The 25,002-nt window shown below is 35.1% G+C and overlaps 1 protein-coding gene across 4 annotated transcripts in view; it reads left to right on the forward strand.

The window, feature by feature from the left end:
- SPATA17 (spermatogenesis associated 17) overlaps window positions 1–25,002 on the forward strand; it is a 182,541-nt gene that overhangs the window by 78,169 nt on the left and 79,370 nt on the right. For 3 of the 4 annotated variants that reach the window (XM_032317202.1, XM_032317204.1, XM_032317203.1), the window contains exons 7-8: window positions 16,995–17,198; window positions 23,818–23,966. In XM_032317202.1, the coding sequence (XP_032173093.1) occupies window positions 16,995–17,198; window positions 23,818–23,966 (353 nt within the window). Of the gene's footprint in view, window positions 1–16,994; window positions 17,199–23,817; window positions 23,971–25,002 lie in introns of all 4 variants that reach the window. The other variant, XM_032317205.1, reaches the window with a different exon arrangement.

Genomic DNA, 25,002 nt, shown 5'->3' on the forward strand with positions numbered 1-25,002 from the left:
CTTTAGAGTTTACCTTTCTAGCTCTTTTTGTTAACAGGTTAAAGAAAGCAGGTCTGAAAGATGAAGCAACCAGCCCAAGGCTGTCTAACTAGTTTATTTAAACTCTGTGGTGTTGGGGCATCCTCAGTATGGTGCAGCCACAGTGAAAGCCCCTAGTGAGTGTTCTGCATATATGGTCTACATGTGATTCACCTAAATAAACTTGATATTTGGAAGGGACTTTGTCCTAGGTTTATGGATATCTCTTTATCCTTGAAAACACTAGCATTCTGAGTGTGTACTGCTCCTTGAGTTAACTCAATTCACTGAGTTTTCACTTTACCCTCTCTGAAATGTTTTGGTACTTAACAGGAGCATTGATCTGAATAAATTCATGGGCAAATAGAAAAACTAGGCCTTGCATGTAAGAGAGTGAATGAAGCAAGCGAAAACATAATATAGATTTCTATGGTGCCTTTCTATGAATAGCTCAAAGCACTTTTAATACATTTATCCCCACAATATTATATAAAGTAGCAGTTATCCTTCTGGTGATTGAAATGCTCTTGTTTGGTACTCATTTTTCCTCTGGACACTTGGCAGATATATTCTTTCCAGAAGACTATGTAGTGCATAAAGATCTGACCTATGATCTTTGGATCCATAGTTTATGAGGCAGGTCCTCAAGTTTGGTCATTTGCTCTTGGTCCCAAGTGAACTGTCCACATCACAAAACCATCACATCATCTGTTACTATTGGCAGTCTCTGTTCAGAAAAGGCCAAGGACTGAACTAGTGTGGCGAATGAATTAGCTATTAACTTGTACATTTTATTTCCTCCCTCTTTAACATTATAGTTTTTATTATCCTGTAATACATGAAAGAGATAAAATTATTGTCTATTGTCATTGCTCTTTGAAGAGTTAAAGTGAAAAGGTTAAAAAAAAAAGTCTTGTGTCCCCAAATAAGTCCCTTCCCTGCTCTTCTCCTTGCCATCATTTAGCCATCATGCATCTAAGAAATGGAGGCAAAAATATAATAAAATTATATATAATTTATTATATAAAATTTATTTTATATAATATAAATTATTATATATAATTTATTATATAAAAATATAATAAAATTTAGAGAGACCACTCAGGTAGAAAAGTTTTCTCAGCTACATTTCTTACATATATTTTCTTTTTCAGCATGCTGCATTTTATTTTTTATTTATTTATTTTTTTTAAAAAATATTTTATTTATTTATTTGCCAGAGACAGAGGGAGAGAGAGCGAGCACAGGCAGACAAAGAGGCAGGCAGAGACAGAGGGAGAAGCAGGCTCCCTGCCAAGCAAGGAGCCCGATGTGGGACTCGATGCCAGGACCCTGGGATCATGACCTGAGCCGAAGGCAGCTGCTTAACCAACTGAGCCACCCAGGCGTCCCAGCATGCTGCATTTTAAAAGTTATTTTAAAATGTGTCCATAAACAAAACACACTGAAACCTCTCCTTGTACATGTGACAGATTCATGTGTTTTGGGGCCTGAGGCTTATACAATTTAGGGATCTATCTTCAAGAAGAAACTATATAAAGTTACAAATACAGGAAGATGAATACTTTTCATAATGAGTAAAAAATCATTTCAAACACATTTCAGATTTTAACATCTGAGAACACCACCCCTCTAAATATAACAGTAGGTTCATTAACTGCTCGATAGATCTATCATATTTGCTCACCGTATTTTGGTCCTCATGCTCTTTGATTGCCTCTTTCTTTGACAATAATTTGACAATAATTTTCTGGAGTGAAAAGAGAAAGTTATTCACTCCTTTTTGTAGGAACACTGATCTAAATTTTTCATTACTGTAAGAAAGTTAAATGATGCATTCCTATTTGCATATGGTGCATTATTAAGTATTATTATTTTTTTTTTTTGAAAGGAAGGATCTTCTGTTTTGTATGGGAAATGGAGAGAATCAAATTCTCCATTTGAGAAAGCCCCACTACTCTTCCACTAGCAGTTCTCTTCACTAGCACGTACTCCCGGGCCAGACAGTTCAGGATGTTGATAGTACAGTGCAGCCTGTGGTCCTGCACCTTTATTTGTGATGCCTGGTGAGTCTGCCCACTGCGTTCAGGAATAGTCCTGAAAGTTATTCCTACACTGGTATTGCTAGAAAACTTTAACTATACTTGGAAGTAACAGAAAAAAAAAAAAAAAAACTCTCATAAGTATATCCAACCAAACCTGAATTAAATACACACCCATCTTAGCTTTTTTCCTGGTTTCGTCTCTAGCATGCCCATAGCTGCTCTGGTTCCACCCAACGAAGTGTGATAGAGGATAAGTCAGAGCATAAGAGACAGAAGAATTAACTGATGTCTTACTTTCACAAATTTAACTGAATAACATAACCATGTGACCACATTGCCAGGGTCCCTCCTTGTGTTATGGAGAGATCCTGTGAAAATGAAGACACCAGAGATTAAGGTGAATCAATTTCACTGTTACTTCACCTCTATCTAGTTGGACTGTATTTTTGTATTGTGTTAAACTTGCTCAAAGAAGTTTTAACTATTAAAATTATTTTAATTTAATTTAATTTTGTATGATAATATTCTGTGTATCAGATACCAAATCTAACATTCAGACATTTAAATGAGCATTATTATTTTAGTCCTATCCATAAAATTGAGGCACTTGATTTTTTTAGTCCTCTATTTATTGTGTTTTATTTTTGGGCATCAAAATCAGGGTCTGTTTATTTCCATCCAGCAATGAGGTGAATTTTTAATGTATTAGGTATGGTAGGGAGAGTTCTTTCTAGGCATTAAAGGTATTAAATAATTACCTATATATATATATATATACACATCTATATATGTATATGTGTTATATATACATATGTGTATATACATATACAGATACAGGCTTATATAAAATTTCAAATACAGCTTTAATAGAAAATTCAAAAGTCAGAAAAGAATTAGAAAAAATTTGTAACAAAGTAGTTCCCATTCTCTACCATATAAATGTTTCTTTACTTACCTTTATACTCTAGTGTACCATATTTTAAACTGTATTTATGCAGATATTTTACACAAAGTAATTAGCAGTTAACTGGTATATGCTTATTTCTATTACCTTTTATAAAATTTGTTATTGGTATGTTAATTATAATCAATTTTTTCAGCTTCTTCATTGATTAGTGAAGACTAAGTTTTTGGTTGTTCCTTTTGCTATCCCTAATTATAATGCAATGAAATCTAAAACTTAGAAACTCAAGGAAATTATACCATTGCTCTAACTAGATCTGATGAAATAATTAGGGCTATAATTGTTTATAGATTTGAAGATTTATTCCCACTATTATTATGACTAGTTTTCTATTTTTAAGATACTTTAGAAATATTTTAGAATGAGACCAGTTAGAAGTTAGGTGCTGTTATAATGGATAAATAATGAAGACGTAGAATTTGTCAGCTCATGGTTTATCTTAGCTCTTCAATAAGTCTAGAAGAATAACTTTATATAGACAAGTTCTTCTCACCCCACGTTCTTAATATTTAAATTCACTCTTTTGGATTGGTAAATGTTAGGAATATTTCCACCAAATAGCTGGAGGCCAGAATTTAAAATCTCAGGCTTTGGATGAATCCATCTTCTTTCTTTATTTCTACTTCTTCTTCCTTTAATCTTCTGCGTATCTCCATTCCTAACCCTTGTACCCTACAATCAAAAACATTATTCCTCTGTAAAACTGGGGACACAGCCAGAGAGTTTACACGTTCAAATATTTTTTTAAAATGAACTCTTTTTAAAAAAAAAATATTTTATTTATTTATTTATTTGACAGAGAGAGAGAGAGAGAGAGAGAGATCACAAGTAGGCAGAGAGAGAGAGAGGGGAAGGAAGCAGGCTTCCCGCTTAGCAGAGAGCCTGATGCAGGGCTCGATTCCAGAACCCTAGGATCATGACCAGAGCCAAAGGCAGAGGCTTTAACCCACTGAGCCACCCAGGCGCCCCTTAAAATGAACTCTTAACTAATGATCAAGATACTCAAGCATTGACTAATGTCGTTTATTAAGGTCACTATTAAGAGCATGAGTATCCTTAACTTTTGAGTGTTAATTAAGGTATAGTCCAACATGGTAAATCACCTATGACCTTGAGATTTTATGTAATACAAGGCAGGTAAATACTTTAAAAGACATAGAAAGTGTACACAATATTTCATATATGTATTACAGTCACAAAAGAAACATAAACAAAGAGGAAGTACAATTGTTTATTTAAAAATTATACTAAAAATTGGTTTCAGGGTACCTGGGGTGGCTTATTCTGTTATGCAACTGACTCTTAATCTCAGCTTAGGTCTCGATCTCTGAGTCAGGTCTTGATTTTGGGGTTGTGAGTTTGGGCCCCACATTGGTCTCCATGTTGGGCATTGAGCCTACTTTAAAAAAAAAAATTAGTTTCATTTTGGTATGAGAAACATGACTTTAAATATTTTAGTATAAAGTGGCAGGTTTTCTGTTAGTCTTACCAATTGGTGTTTCTATTGACATATCTTTTGACAGTTGGAAGTATTTCACTCAAAAAGGAGTTATGTTATCTATACCATGTCACAGCCGACAGTAAAATAAAAGATGAGTAAGTGGAAGGAAGGTGTGAAGAAGGGAGAAAAGAGAAATAATTTGTCTTTAAATCTTTATCTGTTAATATCTCTTGGGCCTAAAATAAATAAGTTTCAGGTCTCAATAGCTGTTGTTATATTGAAAGGAGAGTCTTGCTGAAAGGATACGATCACTCTTAGTTTAGAGAAAAGTAATATTTTCAAGGTGCTTATATAATGTAAAACATTCATTTATAGTTTTAGTTTTAGTCCCTTTAAAGAGTTGAATGTTAAAATTTTTTCTCTTAAATTTATTCAGCTTTATTTTCTATCTCCTTTTAAGTTAGTACCTGTATATATGCATATGATTTCAATATTAATATATCTTTGAAATAAATTATGAGTCATTAATATAATCTTGCACTCATATTTGTTGTCTATGCTTATGCTGTATATGCATAAGTTGATTTATGGTCATCTGAATTAGTCTTAAATTTGTACCATTAAAATGATTCAGTTTCGGGTGCCTGGGTGGCTCAGTGGGTTAAAGCCTCTGCCTTTGGCTCAGGTCATGATCTCAGGGTCCTGGGATCGAGCCCCACATTGGGCTCTCTGCTCAGCAGGGAGCCTGCTTCCCTTCCTCTCTCTGCCTGCCTCTCTGCCTATTGTGATCTCTCTCTGTCAAATAAATAAATAAAATCTTAAAAAAAAATGATTCGGTTTATTTTACCTGGTTTGGTTATTTATATATCCATACCCAAATCAGCTTCTCTGTCGACAGTTATCTGAATGCTAAAATTGTGGTTGGGCCTTCCCTGACCTTGCAAGGCATGGTTGTTGCTTTTTTCCTCCATGTCTTCATATAACATTTACTATTGGTGTTATGATTATATCTACTTCCTCCTAACATAGGTAAAGTCATAAAAGAGAACAACATTGTCACTTTAATATCCCCATTTTCTAATATCAGAGTCATGATATTTCTAATACATGTCCTAATTCTGATTTATAATACTTTCATATTCAAAACAAAGGCAGCTTTTATTTCAGTCCTAATTATTCACTATTTCTCCTCTGAATTAAATAAAAATTATAGATAAGACAATTATTTTGACAGATGTAATAATTTTTAGTAACTGATACCTGTGTTTGGTAAAATATATTCTGTGTGACTTTTAAAAGGGCAAATCTTATATTCAAAGAAAAGGCAAAGAGAACACTAACATTTTCTTTTCATTCTGTAATGTCCCAAATTAAGCCAAGTTACATAACTAGAGTGAAGAAGATGAAATTCCAAACTATGATCTGGCTATCTTGAAAACCATGCTTTGGTTTCTTTAAGGTATGGTTTAAAGTGGGCTAAGAAAGGTCCTAGATATATATATCTTTAAATTTCTGTTTATTCGATGACAGTTACTAGACAATAATTCAGCATTATTAGTTTTTGATGTTTTGTGTGTGTGTGTGTGTGTGTGTGTGTGTGTGTGTGTGTGTGTATTAGCTTATCAGTTCCTTTAAGCATCAGGAGGTGGAGGCATAGGTCTAACATGCAGGGCCTTCTCACAGGAAGTCAAGCAAGCCTTCATGGGCACTCTGGAGAGCTGTTGGGCGATTATTTTGTCTTCTAGAGGAAAGAACCATGAACCAGAGGAATAAGTGTGGGTATTTATATCATCTGTTAAGCATTTTCATCTTGGGGTGCCTGAGTGGCTCAGTTGGTTGAAGGTTGGATTCCTGATTTTGGCTCGGGTCATGATCTCAGGATCATGGGATCAAGCTCCCAGTTGGGCTTTTTGCTCAACAGGAAGTCTGCTTTAGAGGATCTTTCTCTTTCTCTCTGCCTCTGCCCCTCCCCTACTGCTTCCCCACCTCTAAAATAAGTTAATTTTTTAAAAATAAGTATTTCTGTCTTTGAGGCATCAACTGAAATTCTGAAACCATAGACATCCTATTCAACATGATTATACATCTTTTTGTGATCATATGATTTGAGATAAATATCTATAAGAATGTAAATGTTTTTGCCATATCTCTCTTGCTCTAACTAGTAATGTAATATAAAGGTCAGTGAGGTTGAAGGAGTCAAAGAACTGTGAGGCTTACTATTGGGATGGATCACCCCCTATACATGAAATCCCAGAGTACATAGTAGAATACTGAACTAAATGCCAAAGGCTATCATGAATATGAGCAAATGACCAACAAGCCTGTTAATGATAATATGGGCAAATGATAATATGGGCAAATGACCAACAAGTCTGTTAATGATAATCACAAGGAGAGTGCATATTCAGATTGCAAGAAAGTTGATGAGTAGTGGTTTGAAAATGACATTGGGGAACTAAGAAAACGCAAATCTCTCCTAGTCACTGTGATACAGGGGAGTACTAAAATGCTTTGTCCAGTAGACCTGTTCTAGAGGTGAAGGAAGATTCAGTCATAATGAAGAAATATATTTATTGAAAAGTTTGGGGGCAAAGAGAAATTGTTTAGATGGGAGAAGGGTTCCATGGGGCAAGGTTGAAAGGATCATAGACAAGGGATCAGAAGTATTGAGAAAAGGAACAGGGTAGTTGAGGATGAGCATACCAGAGAATATAAAGGAGAGTTGGGATTCATTTGGCAGGCAGTTATTTGGGCATGAACAATTTGACAGCAAAGCAAATAGATAAATAGTTATTTGATCCGATTACCTCTTACTGTAGAGAAATTTAAGTCGCTCTGCCTGTTCTTTATTTTCATTAGCATGGTAATAATGTGATGGACTGAAAGTGAATTAATGGATTAAAGTACAAGGAAGGTATTATTTCCTCATATTTTTGAAATGAGGAATGAAATGAAAAGCTCACATAAAAACTTGCGAAATAACCCAGTGGTACACTCCAAAAGCCAGAGACTAGCCTATTATTCATTTTAGACCAGATCAGTTTTTTGATCAAGACATTGTATTGGCCAACTCCCTTCGATTAAATTACTTTCCCTCTAATTAAGTTTGTGTCCAAATTGTGTTACCACCAGAGGGGCTTTTGAGTTTGAGTTTGAGATAAAAGATAACAGGGTTGTGAATCATAGTGGATTTTTCTGGGCTCCCTACCACCAAGGAGGTCAAAGCAAAATAAGGAAGCAAAAGATAACCTAAAAAAGATAAAATTTTTATTGAAGGATAACACAGAAAAGTGCAGAAATACTAAAGACTCAGCTCAGTTATCACAAAGTAGCAGGTATAATCTGTACCTAATAGGTACTAATTAATAATTTCCATACAAGAAGCCACAGTTTTACCAAGCAAGACTGTGAGAGCACAGTAGTCTAAAAATGAGGTGGTCTTTGAGATCTGGTCATGAGATTATAGCCAACCATATTAAGGCAGCATAGCATTTCCCCATGAGGCAGTCAATCCTATACTTTGATAAAAACTTAAAATGGCTTCCCCCTGTTTGCTTAAGAAATTTTTCTTCAAAGACTCTTGGGAAATCAGTGTCTTGCAGAGCCCCAGATAACACTGGGAATAAAGTTTGACAAATGCTCCATTCTGTTAGTACATTTTCTTTAACAAAAGAAAATTTTCAATTCAGTTTTCCCGTTTCTGTGATGCTAAGTATTTTTCTTTTAGCAACTAATTGTCTTGAAAGGCATTTTTTAAACCCAAACCATGAAATCATTTTTCAAATGAAATCACTATCGAAGAATTGAGCAAAAGAAAATACTAGGTTTCTGAGAGGGGAACAGTGGTATATAAGGGAAGGTTTGAGGTGGGTGGTGGTTACAAAAACATGCTTTACTATTTTTCTTAGGTCATTCAGACTTCAGTAGTACGTATAATAAGCCAGCACAGCATGTGTAGAAATTGCATGTTAGAGGCATCGCAATAGGGAGTTTTCAAATCACTGTGGAACTGGGTGTCCACTTTCACTGCTCTACTCAGAGTACTTCTTGATAAAGACACCAGGAATCTCCTGTTTATAAGTCGACAAGAACTCTGGGAGATTTGTACACTGTGGTATTGGAACTTCCTTTGGCCTTGGTGACACTACAGTCAGCCTTCTATCTTTGATCATTTCTTCTCAGTCTTCTTCAGTAGTGTATTCAATAGAATTCAGTGTATATCTTTTCTCTGATATTATATGGGATTATTTATAGCTCTTTAATATCGAAGTTATTTAAAGTTTCCGTTCCTTTGCACATCTTGCTGTTTTCTGGAATGCCTTCCCTCACCTTACACACCAAGCACATCTCTGCTCAAATACAGCCATCTTAACCCCACAGAGCAGTCTATTCTCAGTATAAGTATTTATACATATCAATGCTAATTTCAGTATTTTATAATTATTTGTAAACTGTCGATGCTGTGACTCAAATGGGAAAAGCAGGAATCAAAGCCAAATCTGGAGAGTGCCAAGGCAGCAGATAGAGGAAGGGAGGAAGTAAATGAAGCTGTATTGAGGGGGTAAGGTAGGTTGCTACATGTTGGGGACAGGAACAGGCCTAGAAAAGTTTCCTAAGCAAGAAAATAAGCAGTTTTCATCCAGTCCTTGTAGGATCAGTAGAATAGTACTTAAACATTTACAAGGAAAAAGATTAAGGAATTGTTTAGGGGGGAAGATTTCCCAGAAAGTATTATACATGGAGTCTTCTCTCAGAAATTCTTTCAAAATGCAATATAGTTAAAGGGAAATCCTGGTGGGATTTGGGAGCTGGATAGAATGTTCTTTAGTCCCGAGAATTTCTTAGTCATCATAATATTGCTGTATTTTAGAAGACTCAAATTAGTCTCCATTTCTTTTTCTTTCCTCACATTCAATGAATTACGATGTGATTTGTGCCACAAGAACACAGTTTGCTTCTGTGGAGGTCACCTGTCACCTTCTAATTACCATGCCAGTTGTGCCTTTTTGTCCTCATGCTGTTCCACCTCTCCTGAGCTTCTGACACTGCTGACCTCCTTCATGAAACGGTCTTCTCCCTTGTGTACTGCCTCTGCTCCCTCACTGTTTGCTCTTTTGAGTGTCCTTCATGGGCATTTCTTCTCCCACTTATTTCTTATATGTGCACACTCCTGACTGTTCCCCTGAATTCCCTGCATGCTTTCCCTCAGTGACCCCATCCATTTTCAGACCTTCAGGTATTTTTATTCAGAAAACACTCCAGTCACTAACTATGTCCTCATTCCCAAGTTCCAGACCTACTATTACAACTATACACTGGACCTTTCAACCTGGATTTTTGGGAGCTCATTTCTAGTAACTCCAAAACAGGTGATACTCCTGCGTAACTATTCCTCTTTCTACCTTCTCTGCCTGGGTTCTAAGCCCAAGTTTTTCTGTAAGTCCACATTCTCTTATGTTCTTTTTAATAAACATTATGATCCATGTCTTCTGATTTTGTTTCTATACAATGCTCCCTGTCCATGTCACTCTTCTGTTTCCACTCTTCTTTCGTCTTACCTTTCAATAAGCAGTCTTCACCTCCTTTACAGACTTTTGGTCCATTTCACTTATTCATTCACATAAGCATGGATTGATTGTCTACCCTGCGCCAGGTATTGAGATAGGTAATGTTCCATGTTTTTTCACCTCTCTAGATTCCCAAGAATGGAATTGTTGTATTATATACTAAGCATATGTTCACCTATTTTTATAGGCTTTTAAAAATTTGAGCAGTTTTGGCTTCACAACAGATTTGGTCAGGAAGTTGCCATACATTCCTTACCCCCACACATCATTATTACCCAAAGTCCATAGTTTACATTAGTCACTCTGGACATCATTTCTGAGGGAAAGTTGGATGTGATCCTTGTCTTTGTGTCCTCTGTTGTTAAGGTGGTTACCACCTCTGCTTCTCACAGATTTCCTTATCTTTGATTCTTAGAAGTTTGAATATGATATGCCTCTCTATATGTTTGTGTGTTTATTTGTCATTTCTTTCACTTGGTGTATTCGCTGAGCTTCTTGGATCTGCGGTTTAGTGTCTGGTATTAATTTGGGGGAATATTCAGTCATTATTACTTCACATATGTCTTCTGTTACTTTCTCTCTTCCTTCTAATGGGTTACCATTATGTACATGGCATATACGTTTTGAAGTTGTCCTACCTTTCTTGGATATTGTGTTATACATATATTTAAACATTTATTTATTTTTATTTGGGAGAGAGAGAGAGCACGAAGGGGGAAGGGCAGAGGAGAGGAAGAGAGAATCTCAAGCAGACTCTGCATGGAGCACAGAGCCCAACTTGAGGCTCAGTCTCACAACCCTGACATCACGACCTGAGCTGAATCAGGAGCTGGATGCTGCTTAACCATCTGTGCCACCCAGGAACTCCTGTTCTGTTACATTTTATCAGACTTTTTTCTTTGCCTTCCCATTTTGGAATTTTGGAATTTTCTATTGACATATCCTCAAACTCAGAGATTCTTTAATCAGCCATGTCTTGTCTACAAATAAATCCATCAAAAGCAGTCTTCATTTCTGTTACCATGTTTTTGATCCCTGGCATTTCTTTTTGATTATTAGAATTTCCATGTCTCTGTTTTCATTGCCTACCTGTTCTTGCCTGCTATCTACTTTATCTGCTAGATCCTTTAACATGTTAATCATAGTTGTTTTAAATTTCTATACTGATAATTCTAGTGTGCCTACCATATCTGAGTCTGGTTCTGATGCTTGCTCTGTCTCTTTTGTGGTTTTCACCTGTGTTTTCATGGAGTTTCTGTAGGTCTGCTTCAGACTTCTTCCTAAATTTACCTTCTAAGGGAGAACGTGAAAATCAATAGATTTCCATTTTATGTAGAATTAATTGTAATTTGCAGCCTTCTGGAGTTTGGCCCCAGTTTATTTTATAAGCTCATCTCTGACTGTAGCTTCATACGTAAACCCACCAGTGTGATATTCCCTGAACAACTGCTCTGTGTTTTACCACGAATATGTTTGTCTTTATTTTTACCCTCCCCTTACCCTGAAATGCCTTTCTTCCCTTTTTATTGCCAACATCCTACCCACCTTTAGGAGAAAGTCAAATATTTTTCCACAGTTTTCTAAAAGATGTATATAGTTGTACTGTAACCTCTGGTATAAACCTCTTTTACAACAGTAATTAGTGGGTACTTACTACAGGCTGGTTATGTTATTGTCAGTCACAAAATTGCTGTCCTGGCTCTCCCCTCACCCACCACTGAGAATGGTTTGGTGAGAGGGATCACTTTTCATTCATCTGTACCCACTTTAGATCCAGTAAAGTGTTTCTAAGTTACTAGGTGCTAAATATTTATTGAATTGAATTAGCATATAGAGGATGGTGTTTTATTTAAATTTCATTGTTTTAATCAATACTTACTGAAAATATTTTAACATGTGATGCTAGTGATTAGGATATCAGAATGATCATAAAAGTCATTTGTTAAACTAATGAAGCCAGCTACCTCAGGGATCTTCATTTAACATGACCCTACTCTCTACTTTGACTCAGAACAGTTAAAAATTCAACTTCTTCATTGAAGTCACAGAAAAACATCTGTAGTTAGTAATATTTATTTTCTTTGTTAATGTTGCTTTGTGTAGATAAGTTTTATACCAGATACATTCATTGTGAATCCCAAGTGTTTCCATGAAATCCTTCTTTGTTCTGGGATACAGTATCGGAGGGTTAACATGGCGGTTGTCTGAAATGCGTGTGGAAGCAGAACTGTGGTGGTGAGAAATGGCCATGTTTCCTTTTAGTTCTCAGCAAGAGTAATTGAATGTGGAATATCTTACTAAACACTGGACTGTGACAGTGTGTTAACACTCTGACTATCTCCTAACAGCAGGGCAATTATTTGCTGAGTGGGATTTTTATAAATCCCCTGGCCCTAGTGTGTCCTGATAATTATGATGAAGTGCGTTGGTCAGTGTTGATTCAGCAGTCCCTACCCTCACAAATACTTCATTCACAGTTCTCTGGCCCACTTTGACTTTCCTCGTTAGTAGAGATCTTTACTGCTCTTCTCTGCTGGCTTGGTGTCTCGTTTTTAAAATAATTTTGATTAAAGCTTAGAATCCTGAACATATTTTAATCAGCAGCCCCCACCTTTTAGAACTGTGTATCTCTCCTAGTATTCACAAATTCTGAATCCTGATGCCAGAAAATATTTCTTGATTTTTTTTTTCCTTTATGTGGCAATCAGCTCCTGTTTGCAGTGTGATTGACATTTGCAAAAGTAAAACTTGAATCCTCCCACCTATCCTGTATACGTCATAGTTCCTCATTCCTGAGTGAGCAGTTACTTGGAAATTATGAGAGATTTTTATTTCTCATATGGTAAAATACGGAAAGACTAACCATTGGGCTTTGAGAATTATTGGTGTACAAAATCGTGTTTCAGATTCTTTTCATTTTACAGCAACTTGTTTTAGAAGTAAACCTCAATAACAAAGAAAAGAGGGGAGAATTAGAATATAGCTTCCCCCAGGCAATTACAAAATGAAGGTCTGTGGATGAGTGGAAAATGACCGTAAATACATTCTCCATGAAATAAAACAGTAGATGCTCCAAATCTGCCATCCATTTGCTTGTAAACCAATTGCATTTCTGAAGTACTTTCCCATATAATACTTGTAAGTCTAAAGAATAAAAACTGAGAAGAAAAGAGCAACTGATAGATTGTTAGAAATATGGAATGGTTCAAAATATTAATGTAATGCTAAGGGTGACTGGGTAACAAATGGTACATTTGCTCGTTGCTCAACCTGACATAATTAATATTCCAGGTCATGCTTAAGTTCCCATGATGGAGGGTCTGAAGGGGGGAATTCAAGAAAAATATATATCTATTATATAACTCATTGCCTTTTTTTCCCCCCTTTTGAAGAGTCAGAATCATAGCCTTTAAAAAAATCGTGCTTTCACACCTCATTTGCCATATTCACCACTGGGCCACCAGTCAGCAGCCCAGCCTGATGCAAGGGGGTCAGTGAGAAGCTATTAGCAGAGTCCTCTCCCGAGATTTCTTGGGTCTTATTGAGTTGAATGTTAGCATGACAGTACTGCAAATAACTCAGTTGTAGGCTTTTTTTTTTTTTTTAAACAGTTAGCACAGATTTCCCAGTAGTTTTGGTCACTCTAGAAAATTATTGCTGAAAATGAAGTCCCAAAAGCTAGCTTGGCAGTAGCCCTTCTAAGTTGTGAAAAATGTGAAAACTGAAAAATATGTCATGGCCCCTTAGGATTAACTATGTCTTTTGTGACTCATAGTAATATTTTGAAAAATCAACAACAAGCCATTATTCACAAGTGGCTTACAAATGATAAAATGTAGCAATTGAGACAATAGTAAGTTAAGATTGTTTTATTTACTTAAGTTATAGCTAAATGCATACTGTATCAATATAAATAAATAGTGTATTTGCTTGCAGTCAGATCGAGAGAGGGCTGGACCATTTTCATTGACGTAAGTTAGCAACTGTATTAAATTAATTTCTAAAATAACTGACACCTTGAAGATTTTAAATGATACATTTTAAATTCAATTAAAATATATTTTCTACCTATATTTGATTTAAATTGCAAAGAGAATACACATGAGGAGGTCTCTATATAGGTTGCAAAATATAATTTAAGAAAGCTATCATGTCTACTGATCTATTTGCATTTCCCATCTAGCCTATGTATACATGTGCATGCAAATGTGGAAGGAGACCAAAGAAGATTTCTAATGGGGTAAAGTTAATGGCTGGTAGCAGTTATTCAAATAGATAGATATTTTTAACTGATAAATTATAATCTAGTTAAATTGTATGTATTTTACTATTTTAATCTGCAAGGTTGTGGAAATGATTAACAGACTTAAGTCAGCTAGATCATCCCTAAATAGGATGGCATACTCCTATCTTTTTCATAGACTATGGAGATTTAGTTATATTTGTGTCAGAATAGTATTTTTAATGTAATATTGGTTGGTTTTCTTCTCATTATGATTGATAGATTCTCACCATAGAAATTTGCCCTAAAAATCATCTTAAAAATTATCACCCACTTCAAAATTACACTAAGAACTATTTTAAGTATATGTGTCCATACTTTTATTAACATCATTTAAACTGATATGCATCTGCCTTGTTTGATATTTGGTGTTATTGTGAGAGAATATTAGCATGATGTTAAATGTGGTTTATACAATTGCCTGTAATGTTTCAATACTTTTTTTCTTGTATAAATTATTTAGGGGAAAAATCCCAAAGAAAACCTAGTTCAAAAATATTTTTAAAAGATATGTGAGTGTATTTACAATTGGCTTTATCTAATAAAATTCAGTTGAGTTGAAGGTGACTCAAATGGGTCTTTGATAATTTAGTTCTAGATCACAGTGTGTTTGGAAGCACAGCAAAACTGATATAGTAATAAAGAGAAAAGGGGTATCATCTGTAATTCTTTGAAAGAAGTTGATAAGATTTTGAAATAAGCCTCAAACATTTTCCTGCGATCTTGATTTGGCTTTGGAAAAGAAAAGTAAAATAGAGGCTTCACGGGTCCTTCTGCAGGATGCTTTGTTTTTGAGTGTCTGCTACGTGCCCGGGACTCCAGAAGGCCATAGGGATACAAAAATACCTAGAACAGAGGCCCTGTGCTCCAGCTGCTTGTTTAGGGAAGGTTGATACACACAAAAATAACTGGGAAACAACGTAGTGGGTAGGTAGGAACTCTGACAGAGTTGTCCCAGGCTCTTAATGGAGCATTAGGGATAGGACACTGAATCTAGACTCTGTTGGTATTAGAAGAAGGTTAACATTTAATTGAAATATTAGGCCAGAAATATAAAATTTTCTTTTTCTTTTTCTAGATTTTATTTATTTATTTATTTATTTGAGCAAGAGGGAGAGAGATCACGAGAAGGCGGGAGGGATGGAGGGAGTGAGAGAGAAGCAGATTCCCTACTGAGCAGGGAGCTGGATGTGGGACTAAGTCCCAGGACCCTGAGATCATGGCACCTAGACGTCCCAAGAATATAAAACTTTCTAAGATAGTTTTTCAAAGACAAGGATCTTAGGTAATCGTAATACTTTGGAACTGCTGATTCCATCAGTAAATACAGTGACCAGAAAAATCTCTGCATATAATGGTAGCATAACAGAAAGGCACATTTTAGGAAAAATATATGGGTTTAATGGATACATTCTTTACCTTAGTCCAGAGAGTCTACATGGGAACCAAATAAATCATACTCTCCTTTAAAATATAATTTTTCTGGGGTACCTGGGTGGCTCAGTTAGTGAAGCGTCTGCCTTCGGCTCAGGTCATGATCCCAGGGTTCTGGGATTGAGCTTGCGACCGGCTTCCTACTCAGCCAGGAGTCTCCTACTCCCTCCCCGTCTGCCCCTCCCCCTCAATTAAACTAATAATCTTTATAAAAGTAAAAAATAAAATAACTTCCTTATGAGTATGAATTTGTATGTATGAAAAGAGTGTCAAAATATGGTTGTATGCTGTTTGTATACTCAGACACCACTGAATTTTCAGAAAATGAATATCTGCTAAACTTGAATTTAACATTTGTTATATTACATCTTTTGAACCTCTATTGCATAGCAGGTGCATGCTAACAAAGTTGACTTTTGGTATAATATGTGACAAGATCAGTGAAAGAACATTAATGATTGATATTGACACTACTAATATGACACTACAGAAATACAGTACCTAATATAAAATACCAGTTTATTATTTTTTTAAGATTTTTATTTTATTTTTTTGTCAGTGAGAGCAAGTGAGAGCACAAGCAGGGGAAAGTGCAGAGGCAGAGGGAGCAAGGAGCCTGATGCAGGGCTCAATCCCAGAACCCTGGGATCATGACCCAAGCAGAAGGCAGATAGTTACGCAACTGAGCTTCCCAGGCATCTCCAAATTTGATTATTATTTTAAGGTAGAGAACTTGAAATAGCTGCTGTTAAATAGGGTGTATAATGTGTAATCATTAAAGCAACCAAGTATTTATTGAGTGCATATTTTGTGCCTGAAACTGGTTCAAGCGTTGCATATTTGAGTTTGTGTGAGTGAATGTGTGACTTATGGGTAGGATTAAATATATATACACATAGTTAACAGAAGGAATGATTTAAGGTCCTTCTGCAATTTTTTTTCCTAAAAATAGTTATATTAAATGTGCCATATATGCCAGGTAGAAGCTATTGCTTAGTGATTTTTAACATTTTTAGTCTTTAAATATGAATGACTCTGAAATTGTTGTCTGGAGTATAGACAAAGTGAGTATTTTGTAATCTCCATAGATGAATTTAAAGCCAGCCTCTAGTTAAGAACTAGAGTTCTACTTAAAAATTGTCCTTAAACATATGAAAATTTTTATGATACAACTTCATCTTCCTTTTATTTCCTGTGAAAAGTTAAAAATAAAAATAAAAATTATGTTCTTTTCCTTCAGATTCCGGGTATATACAATTCACCATTCAGAAAAGATCCTGATCCCTGGGAGTTGCGATTACAAAAGGCAAAGCCTTTAACATCCCAAAGGTCTAAAGTTAAAGACAAGCGCTGGGTCAGCCCGAACAGTTGGCTGGAGTGTACGAGTGCCCGTTCCTTTCCTCGATCGGAAGTTCTGCCACCCATCGATAGGAAACAATGTCAGGTATTCATTAGTCCTATAGAAGAATTCTGTCCATGATTGTATTCTTGCTGGTTTTTTGTTTTTTTTTTTTTTAAGTTACTGTTTTGTCTTTGTGACAAGAAAGGAAAATTGTTTTTTACGGAATCTAATTTTAAATAATAAATATAAGGTATGTTGAAAATATGTATGAGGGAAGTCATCAAATAATTCTATGGTACTGAATTTTATTACTGGAAATATGAAGTTAAAACGTTAAGATTCTTGGCTAGGATCTAGCCTTTTTCTTTACAAACATTGTTCTACCAGTACTTCTTATAACATGTTGCTTGACAAATAGTGATGTAATATCAACTTAACTTCTCATCTTATGATTCCTATCTATGTACAGCTGTAAACATAATTTAAAAGTATAAGTTTAGGGAATTACGGTGGACCCAAAACAATGCAAGAATCAGGCAGAGACAAAAAAAAAAAAAAAAGAAAGAAAGAAAAAGAAATCTTCCCTGTGGGTTGCTGTAGACCTGGAGTTGCAAACGACTTCCAAGGGCTATACCGTGGAGTGGGTTGTATTGCGTGATGATAGGCCCTTTCCCAAAGGCCCCAGTGAGCAACAGTTCTAGCATCTCCATTGATACTTAACCTGGAGTAGATAGCTGCCACCAGGGGGCATCAACCTAGGGTTGGGTTGATTTGGGTTCACATGGCCAGATTCCCAGAACTCCCATCAAGTAATTCCCTACACAGGCTTTCCTCTGTATATCTTTTGCTATGTAATAAATAACTTGAAAACCTGATGGCTTAAACCATCAGGTTTTCTGTGGGTCAGTGTTGGAGGTCCAGTTTAGGTGAGAGCCTCTGACTCAAGATCTGTCATGAAGTTGTCATCAAGGGTCAGGCAAGACTGTGATTTTATGTGAAAACTCAGCTGTAGGGAAGAGCAGGAGGATGAGGAGAGCCAATGGTTGCTTGTGGTCATAGCTTAGTCCCTTCTCGCATTGGCCTCTCTACAGAGCTGCCTCCCTGGCAGCTGGCTTCCCTCAGGGTAGTGATCTAACCAAAAGTTAGAGACTTCTCAAGACAGAAGTCACAGTCTTTTTATGACCTCATGCCATAAGTGACCTCCTATTATGCCATATTTTGTTTTTGAGAAGTGCTTAAGTCCAGTCCACACAGGGGTTTGAATCCTAGAAAGTGGGATCATTGAAGGTCATTTTAGAAACAGGTTTTCACAACCCCAACCATTTCATCAGCTTGCTAAACACAAGTTCATCTATGCCATAAAGTAACTTCCACTTTGCTGTAATTATTTGTGATGTTGTGCATTCACTTTCTATAATTGGGTCTTTTATTCCCTTTATTTGTGCATTTTTTTGCTCTCTTAAAACTACTAATCGTTAATACTATTTTTAAAAAAATACTATTAACTGATGGCTTATACTATATTATAGAAAGAACTTAAAAAAAAAGCTATCCAAAAAAAACATAGAAGTTGAGAGTGTCCCCTCTTTCTGAAATAAAGTGGGAGTGTGGGGAGAGTTGAGCAAAGGAACAAAAGAGAGATAATTGGAAATTTTTTAGTTTATTTTGGAACATACCTTCTTAGTATGGTTTCATTATTCTTTTCAAAATATAGGTTATACCAGTATTCTAATAAAGACATCTAAAACAGTTTTTAAAAACAAATATAATATAAATTTTATATTCTAAGTAACTGAATTTTTACCATTTGAATTATGCATATTACTGTTTAAGTTGATGCAAGGAAAGATTTTACATGATACCATGAGAATAAGCAATTCAGTTTATTATTTTATAAAGGAGATAACTATAGTATCTCTATTGCTTGTGTATTAAGTATTCAATGATTGCTAAGGTATCAGATATAACATTGTATATTTGAATACTTAATAATCCATATTTTACGCTGTATTCAATGAGATAGCTATTGGTAATACATGGAACTCATAGAGTAATTCTGAATGAACTTCTTAGGAAACAGTATTGATAAGACACAGGTATATAAATGTTTCTGAATTAGAGACAGTCTAGAAGTCATCCAGACCAAACTGCCATACTGTATAATATTCACATTAACCATGGACATTTAATATCATTTTATATGAGTTTTATAATACTTATAGTTCATATTAACTGTACTGCTTTGCTTTTTTAATGCTTTTATTATATGGCTTATTTATACTAGTTTGTATTCACTCTTCATTTCTATTAATGTACTTTTCTCAATACAGTCCTTTTAGTACTTAAATGGTTTCCCCTTCCATAGCATTCTATTTATATATATATATGTATTTAGTATTTATGGAATGCATATGGAAGATATATACATGTAGGTATATACAGGATATATGTGAATAATATATGTGGACAGTTTTTAACCATATATAATATACATGTAAAAATGGTTATATTTATTTATATGGAAGATGTATATACATATATTTATGTAATATAGTAAATAAATATAACAAATGGATAAATACATCTGGAAAAAATATATATGTGATCGAGGTGTTTTCCAGCACCAACAACTAATTCTTTGATTCTGTGAATACCATTTGGTATCTAACAATTCAAGCCAGTTCTAACACTACCAGGAGTTCGTGCAGACTCTGCAGCTTAAGGGCCTAACCCCACACAACTGCTCTTCATGTCACATAGCGGTAGCAATTTCTGGGTCTCCTATACTTCTTACTGAGCTGCCTGTAAGTTGAGGGGTCCCATGACCCCATCCTAAACTTTGATAATTTACTAGAATGGTTCATAGAACTCAGTCATTTTATTTCCATTTGCTGCTTTGTTATAAAGGATAAAAATAAATAGCCTGGTGAAGAAGAACATAGAGTGAGGTCTGAAAAGGTCCAGAGTGCACAGGCTTCTGTTCTCAGGGAGATGGGATGTGCCTGTGTCCTGGCATGTGGATGTGTACGCCCATGTGATGAGAAGCCCATCAGATCTCTATGATTCTTTTAAAAAGCTCAATCTCGAGCTCCATTACCTTTCCCTGGAGATCAGAAGCGGGAGCTAGAAATTTCAACCTTCTACTCATTTGGTCTTTCTGGTGACAGGTTTCATCAAGAGGCTTCTGGGGGCCCAACCTAAATCACCTCATTAGCATAATCTCAGCTATAACCTTGTTGTCAATAACAAAGTCATCATTCAGGAAATTCCAAGCAGTTTAGGTAGGAGTTCTATGCCAGGAATCAGTGACAAAAACCACTAGATTATGATTTCTTTTTTTGTTGTTGTTTTGTTTTGGTTTTTGGTTTTTGGTTTTTAAGTTTTTATTTGTTGGAGAGAGTGAGAGAGCCCACCAGAGTGAAGAAGGTCAGAGGGAGAAGCAGACTCCCGCCGAGCGGGTAGCCTGATAGGGGACTTGATCCCAGAACTCCCGGCTCATCACCTGAGCCGAAGGCAGATGTTAAACCAAGCGAGCCACCCAGTTGCCCCTGTATTTCTTACTATATCACAAAAGTATATATGTGAAGACACATAGAAAATATTATATACATTCATATAATGGTATATGTGCATATATATGGAATATACATGTGTATGAAAGACTTTATGTGTGTGTATATATGTATACATATGCAGATATTTGCAGATATACATACATGCATATGTGTGTACATATACCCTCATACATTACCTTTATCTAGCATACTACAAAATAATGATCTTGTTAATTTTCTTCTACTTTTCTGCCCCTTCTTCCTTTTCCTCTCTTCCCTTGTTCTTTTTCTCTTCCTTTTTTTCCGGTCTCCTTCATTCCTGTCCCTGGTCCTCCTCCCTCTGCTCCATATCATTTTAATCTTCTCTTTCTTCCTTCCTTTCCTTTTTTCCCTTCCTGCCTTCCCATTCTTCCTCAGCCCATCATGTCATCTCACCTCCTCTCTCAACTTCCTTTGGCTTCTCTCCTCATGTTCTCTCCTTCTTTTTTTTTTCTCCTTTCCATTTTTGTTTGTACAGAATGGGATTTTTACGTTGTGGTTTTATTGGACTGAACCACATTTCCTATATGTTATCTAATAATATTAAAGGTACATACATCATTAGGGAGATTTAAAATTATATATGCTATACTATAAATGGTAATTATATTCTGATGGTCTGTCTGTGCTAGGGAGGGAAATTTCTTAAGTGTATGAGGCAATCCTGGGAGTTTAAAACATAACTTTGTTATTATTTAAGCTTTGAGAAAATTTTAAAAATATACGATGACTATAAAATAGCATGGATCATTAAAACTATAGAAGAACATAAATATATCTGACCCTTGTACTTAAGATTTGGTTGGATGCAAGTAAAGTAAAACTTTGGAAAACTATAGTTAAGTGTCAAAGGAGACTTACAGATTCAGGTTGAGTTTAGGCATTTTAGGAATTAATGTTTGGAAATGAGTACAAAGAGCAGACCTGAAGTTTGAAGCTATGTCCAAAATCTGAGGCCCCATGTCACCCCAGGTATGATCAATATTCAGATCACTTGAGATCTGAAAGGCAGTCTGTCAACAGAAATAGAAATTAACAGAAGCTTTGGCGTAGGAAAAGCTTGACGGTTAATGTCATTTGCTAACCAGGGAGAAGTTTGTTGAGCTCAAAGGCAAGACATTTGTCTAAGTGTCTAAGATATGTGTGGACCAGGCACTGAGAGATAGAGAGATGGGTGTGATTACGAATTATGGAGGATTAGGGTCACAAAGATTATACTGAACCCAACAGGGTCTATTTCCATTCTAAGTTTTGCTGCTTGAATTCGGCTCCTCCTTTTTCATTTCCTAGTTTCTTTGGAAATAGTAAGTTCCAGAACAAGCAGTAGAGTAAGTCACAAATGGATATGTGTTACACTGATACACCAACAAAGTTTAGAAGATAGAGCTTGGCCACTTAGAAGACCATTCCTCTTTGTGAATGCAGGTCCTTGTGAACGCAGGTCCTTTCAATGTCCTGGCCTTGCATCATTCCTCATATATTTGATGCTGCTATTGTTCAAAACCTTCCTCAAACTTCTCTTCAAACTAATAATGAAAAAAAAAAAAAAAAGCCAGGGATATCATTTGTGAATGTTTAGTATGTTCTCAGTACAATGCTAACAGTGTTACTTACATTGTCTTTTATATCTTAAGAGCACTTTCGTGAGATAATTTTTATTCCATTTTACACATAAGGAAAAAAAGGTCTAAAGAAGTCATTTTCCTCTGATAACATAACCATGTATTATGTTTTAAACCATAGAATTTCTCAAAGTAAAACATAAAGAATTTGTAAAAAAAAAAAAAATTATTGATTTCTTAATAGTGAACTCAGAATCATGTTACTGTATCTTTAAAAAGTAAAGTTCCAATAAAAATCCATTAACTACTTTCAAATATAGCAATCCTCCTGTCCAGCTGTGAAAAGTACTGGATGATACTTATTTGCCATTTGTGTTATTTACGGTCCATGACTTTTATGGTAACTGGTTCCTATTATTGGTTTCTATTAATGTAAAACATAAGTGAACATAAATGAGGCGTGAATCATTTCTTTTTATTAGCCCCACAGTCTTCACTCAGTGCTTGCAGTAACTCCAGCTGTGTCTTGTTAGTGATAACCTATTTAAAGAAGAGATCTTTAAGGATAAGGAATATGATCAGGAATCCTTGTCCATTTTATATCACTTCTGTCCTGCACAACAATAGTGGTGAAAAAAAAAGCAACATGTAATTAATGACATGGCAAAATCCATGGCCACTTCTGATTTGTATTGTGCTTAATATGATACTAATTAGACAACCAGTGGATTCTAGTAATTAGTATAAGTAACTACTAATTTAAAGGTAAGACATTTATAAAACACTTCACTGTTGCATCTTATGGGGTTTCCTCTGTTACGTATTTGTGTCATTAGATGGTTGCTATTGTATTAGAGTTATTATGCAATAGAACTTAAAATTTTTACCAAAGAACACTTAAATTAATTAAAATTATGGCCCTCTGTGTTTTGGAGGGTCACCAGTTAAATGCAGGATGAGGCATTCACTTAAAACCTTTATTTTAGTGAAAAAAATAGGTGCTATCCTATTTCTATTGATAAGAAGGCTTTTTGAAAGCAATGCTCAGAATCTTTTCTAATATTTTTACTTAAAAAGGGAGAGAATTCTTTTTAAGTTACATCAGAAACAAAGTAATACAACTACAAATTTAACAGTTCAGCATAAAAAGTATTTTGATGTAAGTAGGGAAAAATTCTGACTAATTTAAAATACTTTAATCATTTCTACTTGTGTGAGCATTTTTTGAAGATGTGATATTCTATATATTTTCCAATTCAGAGAACAGCTTGTTCTTTAAAAATAATTTGGTAGGGGTGCCTGGGTGGCTCAATGGGTTGGGCCTCTGCCTTCGCCTCAGGTCATGATCCCAGGGTCCTGGGATCGAGCCCCAATTTGGGCTCTCTGCTCAGTGGGCAGCCTGCTTCCCTTCCTCTCTCTCTGCCTGACCCTCCAACCTACTGCTGATCTCTGTCTGTCAAATAAATAAATAATTTAAAAAATAATTTTATATTCAGCACCCTTAATCATTGATAATATGATAAAACATCTTCCATAATAAAATATTTCCTCATTCTTTCTTGTCAGGGACCATTCCGTGATATCACTGAAGTATTGGAACAGCGCTACAAGCCTTTGGAGCCAACGTTGCGGGTAGCAGAACCAATCAATGAGTTAAATGTGGCCAGAGAGGAGTTCAGAAGACAGGAATGGATGCGAAATATAAATGACAATATGTGAGTTCTTAGCTTAAAAAAAAAAAAAAATAGCTGTAGCATGCATGGTAACATTTAACAAAATTTAACATTTTGTATTTCCTGATATTGTAGAGAATTTTTTATTTGTGAGAAAAGGTAGTGGCACTCTTGATCTATTCAGAAGCAACTGTTTTTCAATATGCAAATATGCTATATAATTTTATATATATATAATATATACACACATATATACAAACATATAAATAAATACACAGACATATATACACATTTATGTATGTGTATATATGTAATATATATTTATGTGTGTGTGTGTATATAATTACTCAAAGAGAATGAATGGCATTTCAAGGGGATAAGTGACTACTGTCCACGCATCTGTGAAAATAATTACCTTAATTATCTGGTGAAAGCCTATGATGCTTCTAAAATAAGATCCAATAGAACAAAAACATTTCTCTTAATGTGGACTAAATTTAATTTGGAAAGACTGATATAAATTTAATAAATCAGGTGCATTGTAGAAGGTTAGTGTCTTTACTAAGGAAGTTATCTAAAAAAGATAAAGGAAGATCTAATAGCATATGTAATTTAAAATTATTTTATTAGCCTCACTGATTTGGGTCTCAACTCAGACATATTTCTCCAAAGCACTTCCTCTCTCTTAAGGTATTTGTTATCAATATAGTCATATACAGTTTGTAAACAGACCATTTAAGATCTGGAATAGCTTTTTAAAAGTTATGAGTGTCCTATAGTATATCCTATAATTATCTTTGTATTGTATCTTATAATAATTCTTTAATATTATAAATAATAACAAAATAATTATATTATTCTAACAAGTTATAATTTCATAATTATAAAATATTATAAATTACTATATAATAGTCAACATATAGACTATTATTTTTACATAAATATAATGTGAACTAGTCATCATATTATAAATGTCACGTAATAATAATTCCAAAATATATTGCAAAGTATGTTTTATTATGTAAAGAAACTAGAATTACCTCTCATCCAGCACGGTGGACTTTGGATCATTTGATAA

This window comes from Mustela erminea, chromosome 17 (assembly GCF_009829155.1).
Source record: "Mustela erminea isolate mMusErm1 chromosome 17, mMusErm1.Pri, whole genome shotgun sequence".
Taxonomy (NCBI): Eukaryota; Metazoa; Chordata; class Mammalia; order Carnivora; family Mustelidae; genus Mustela; species Mustela erminea.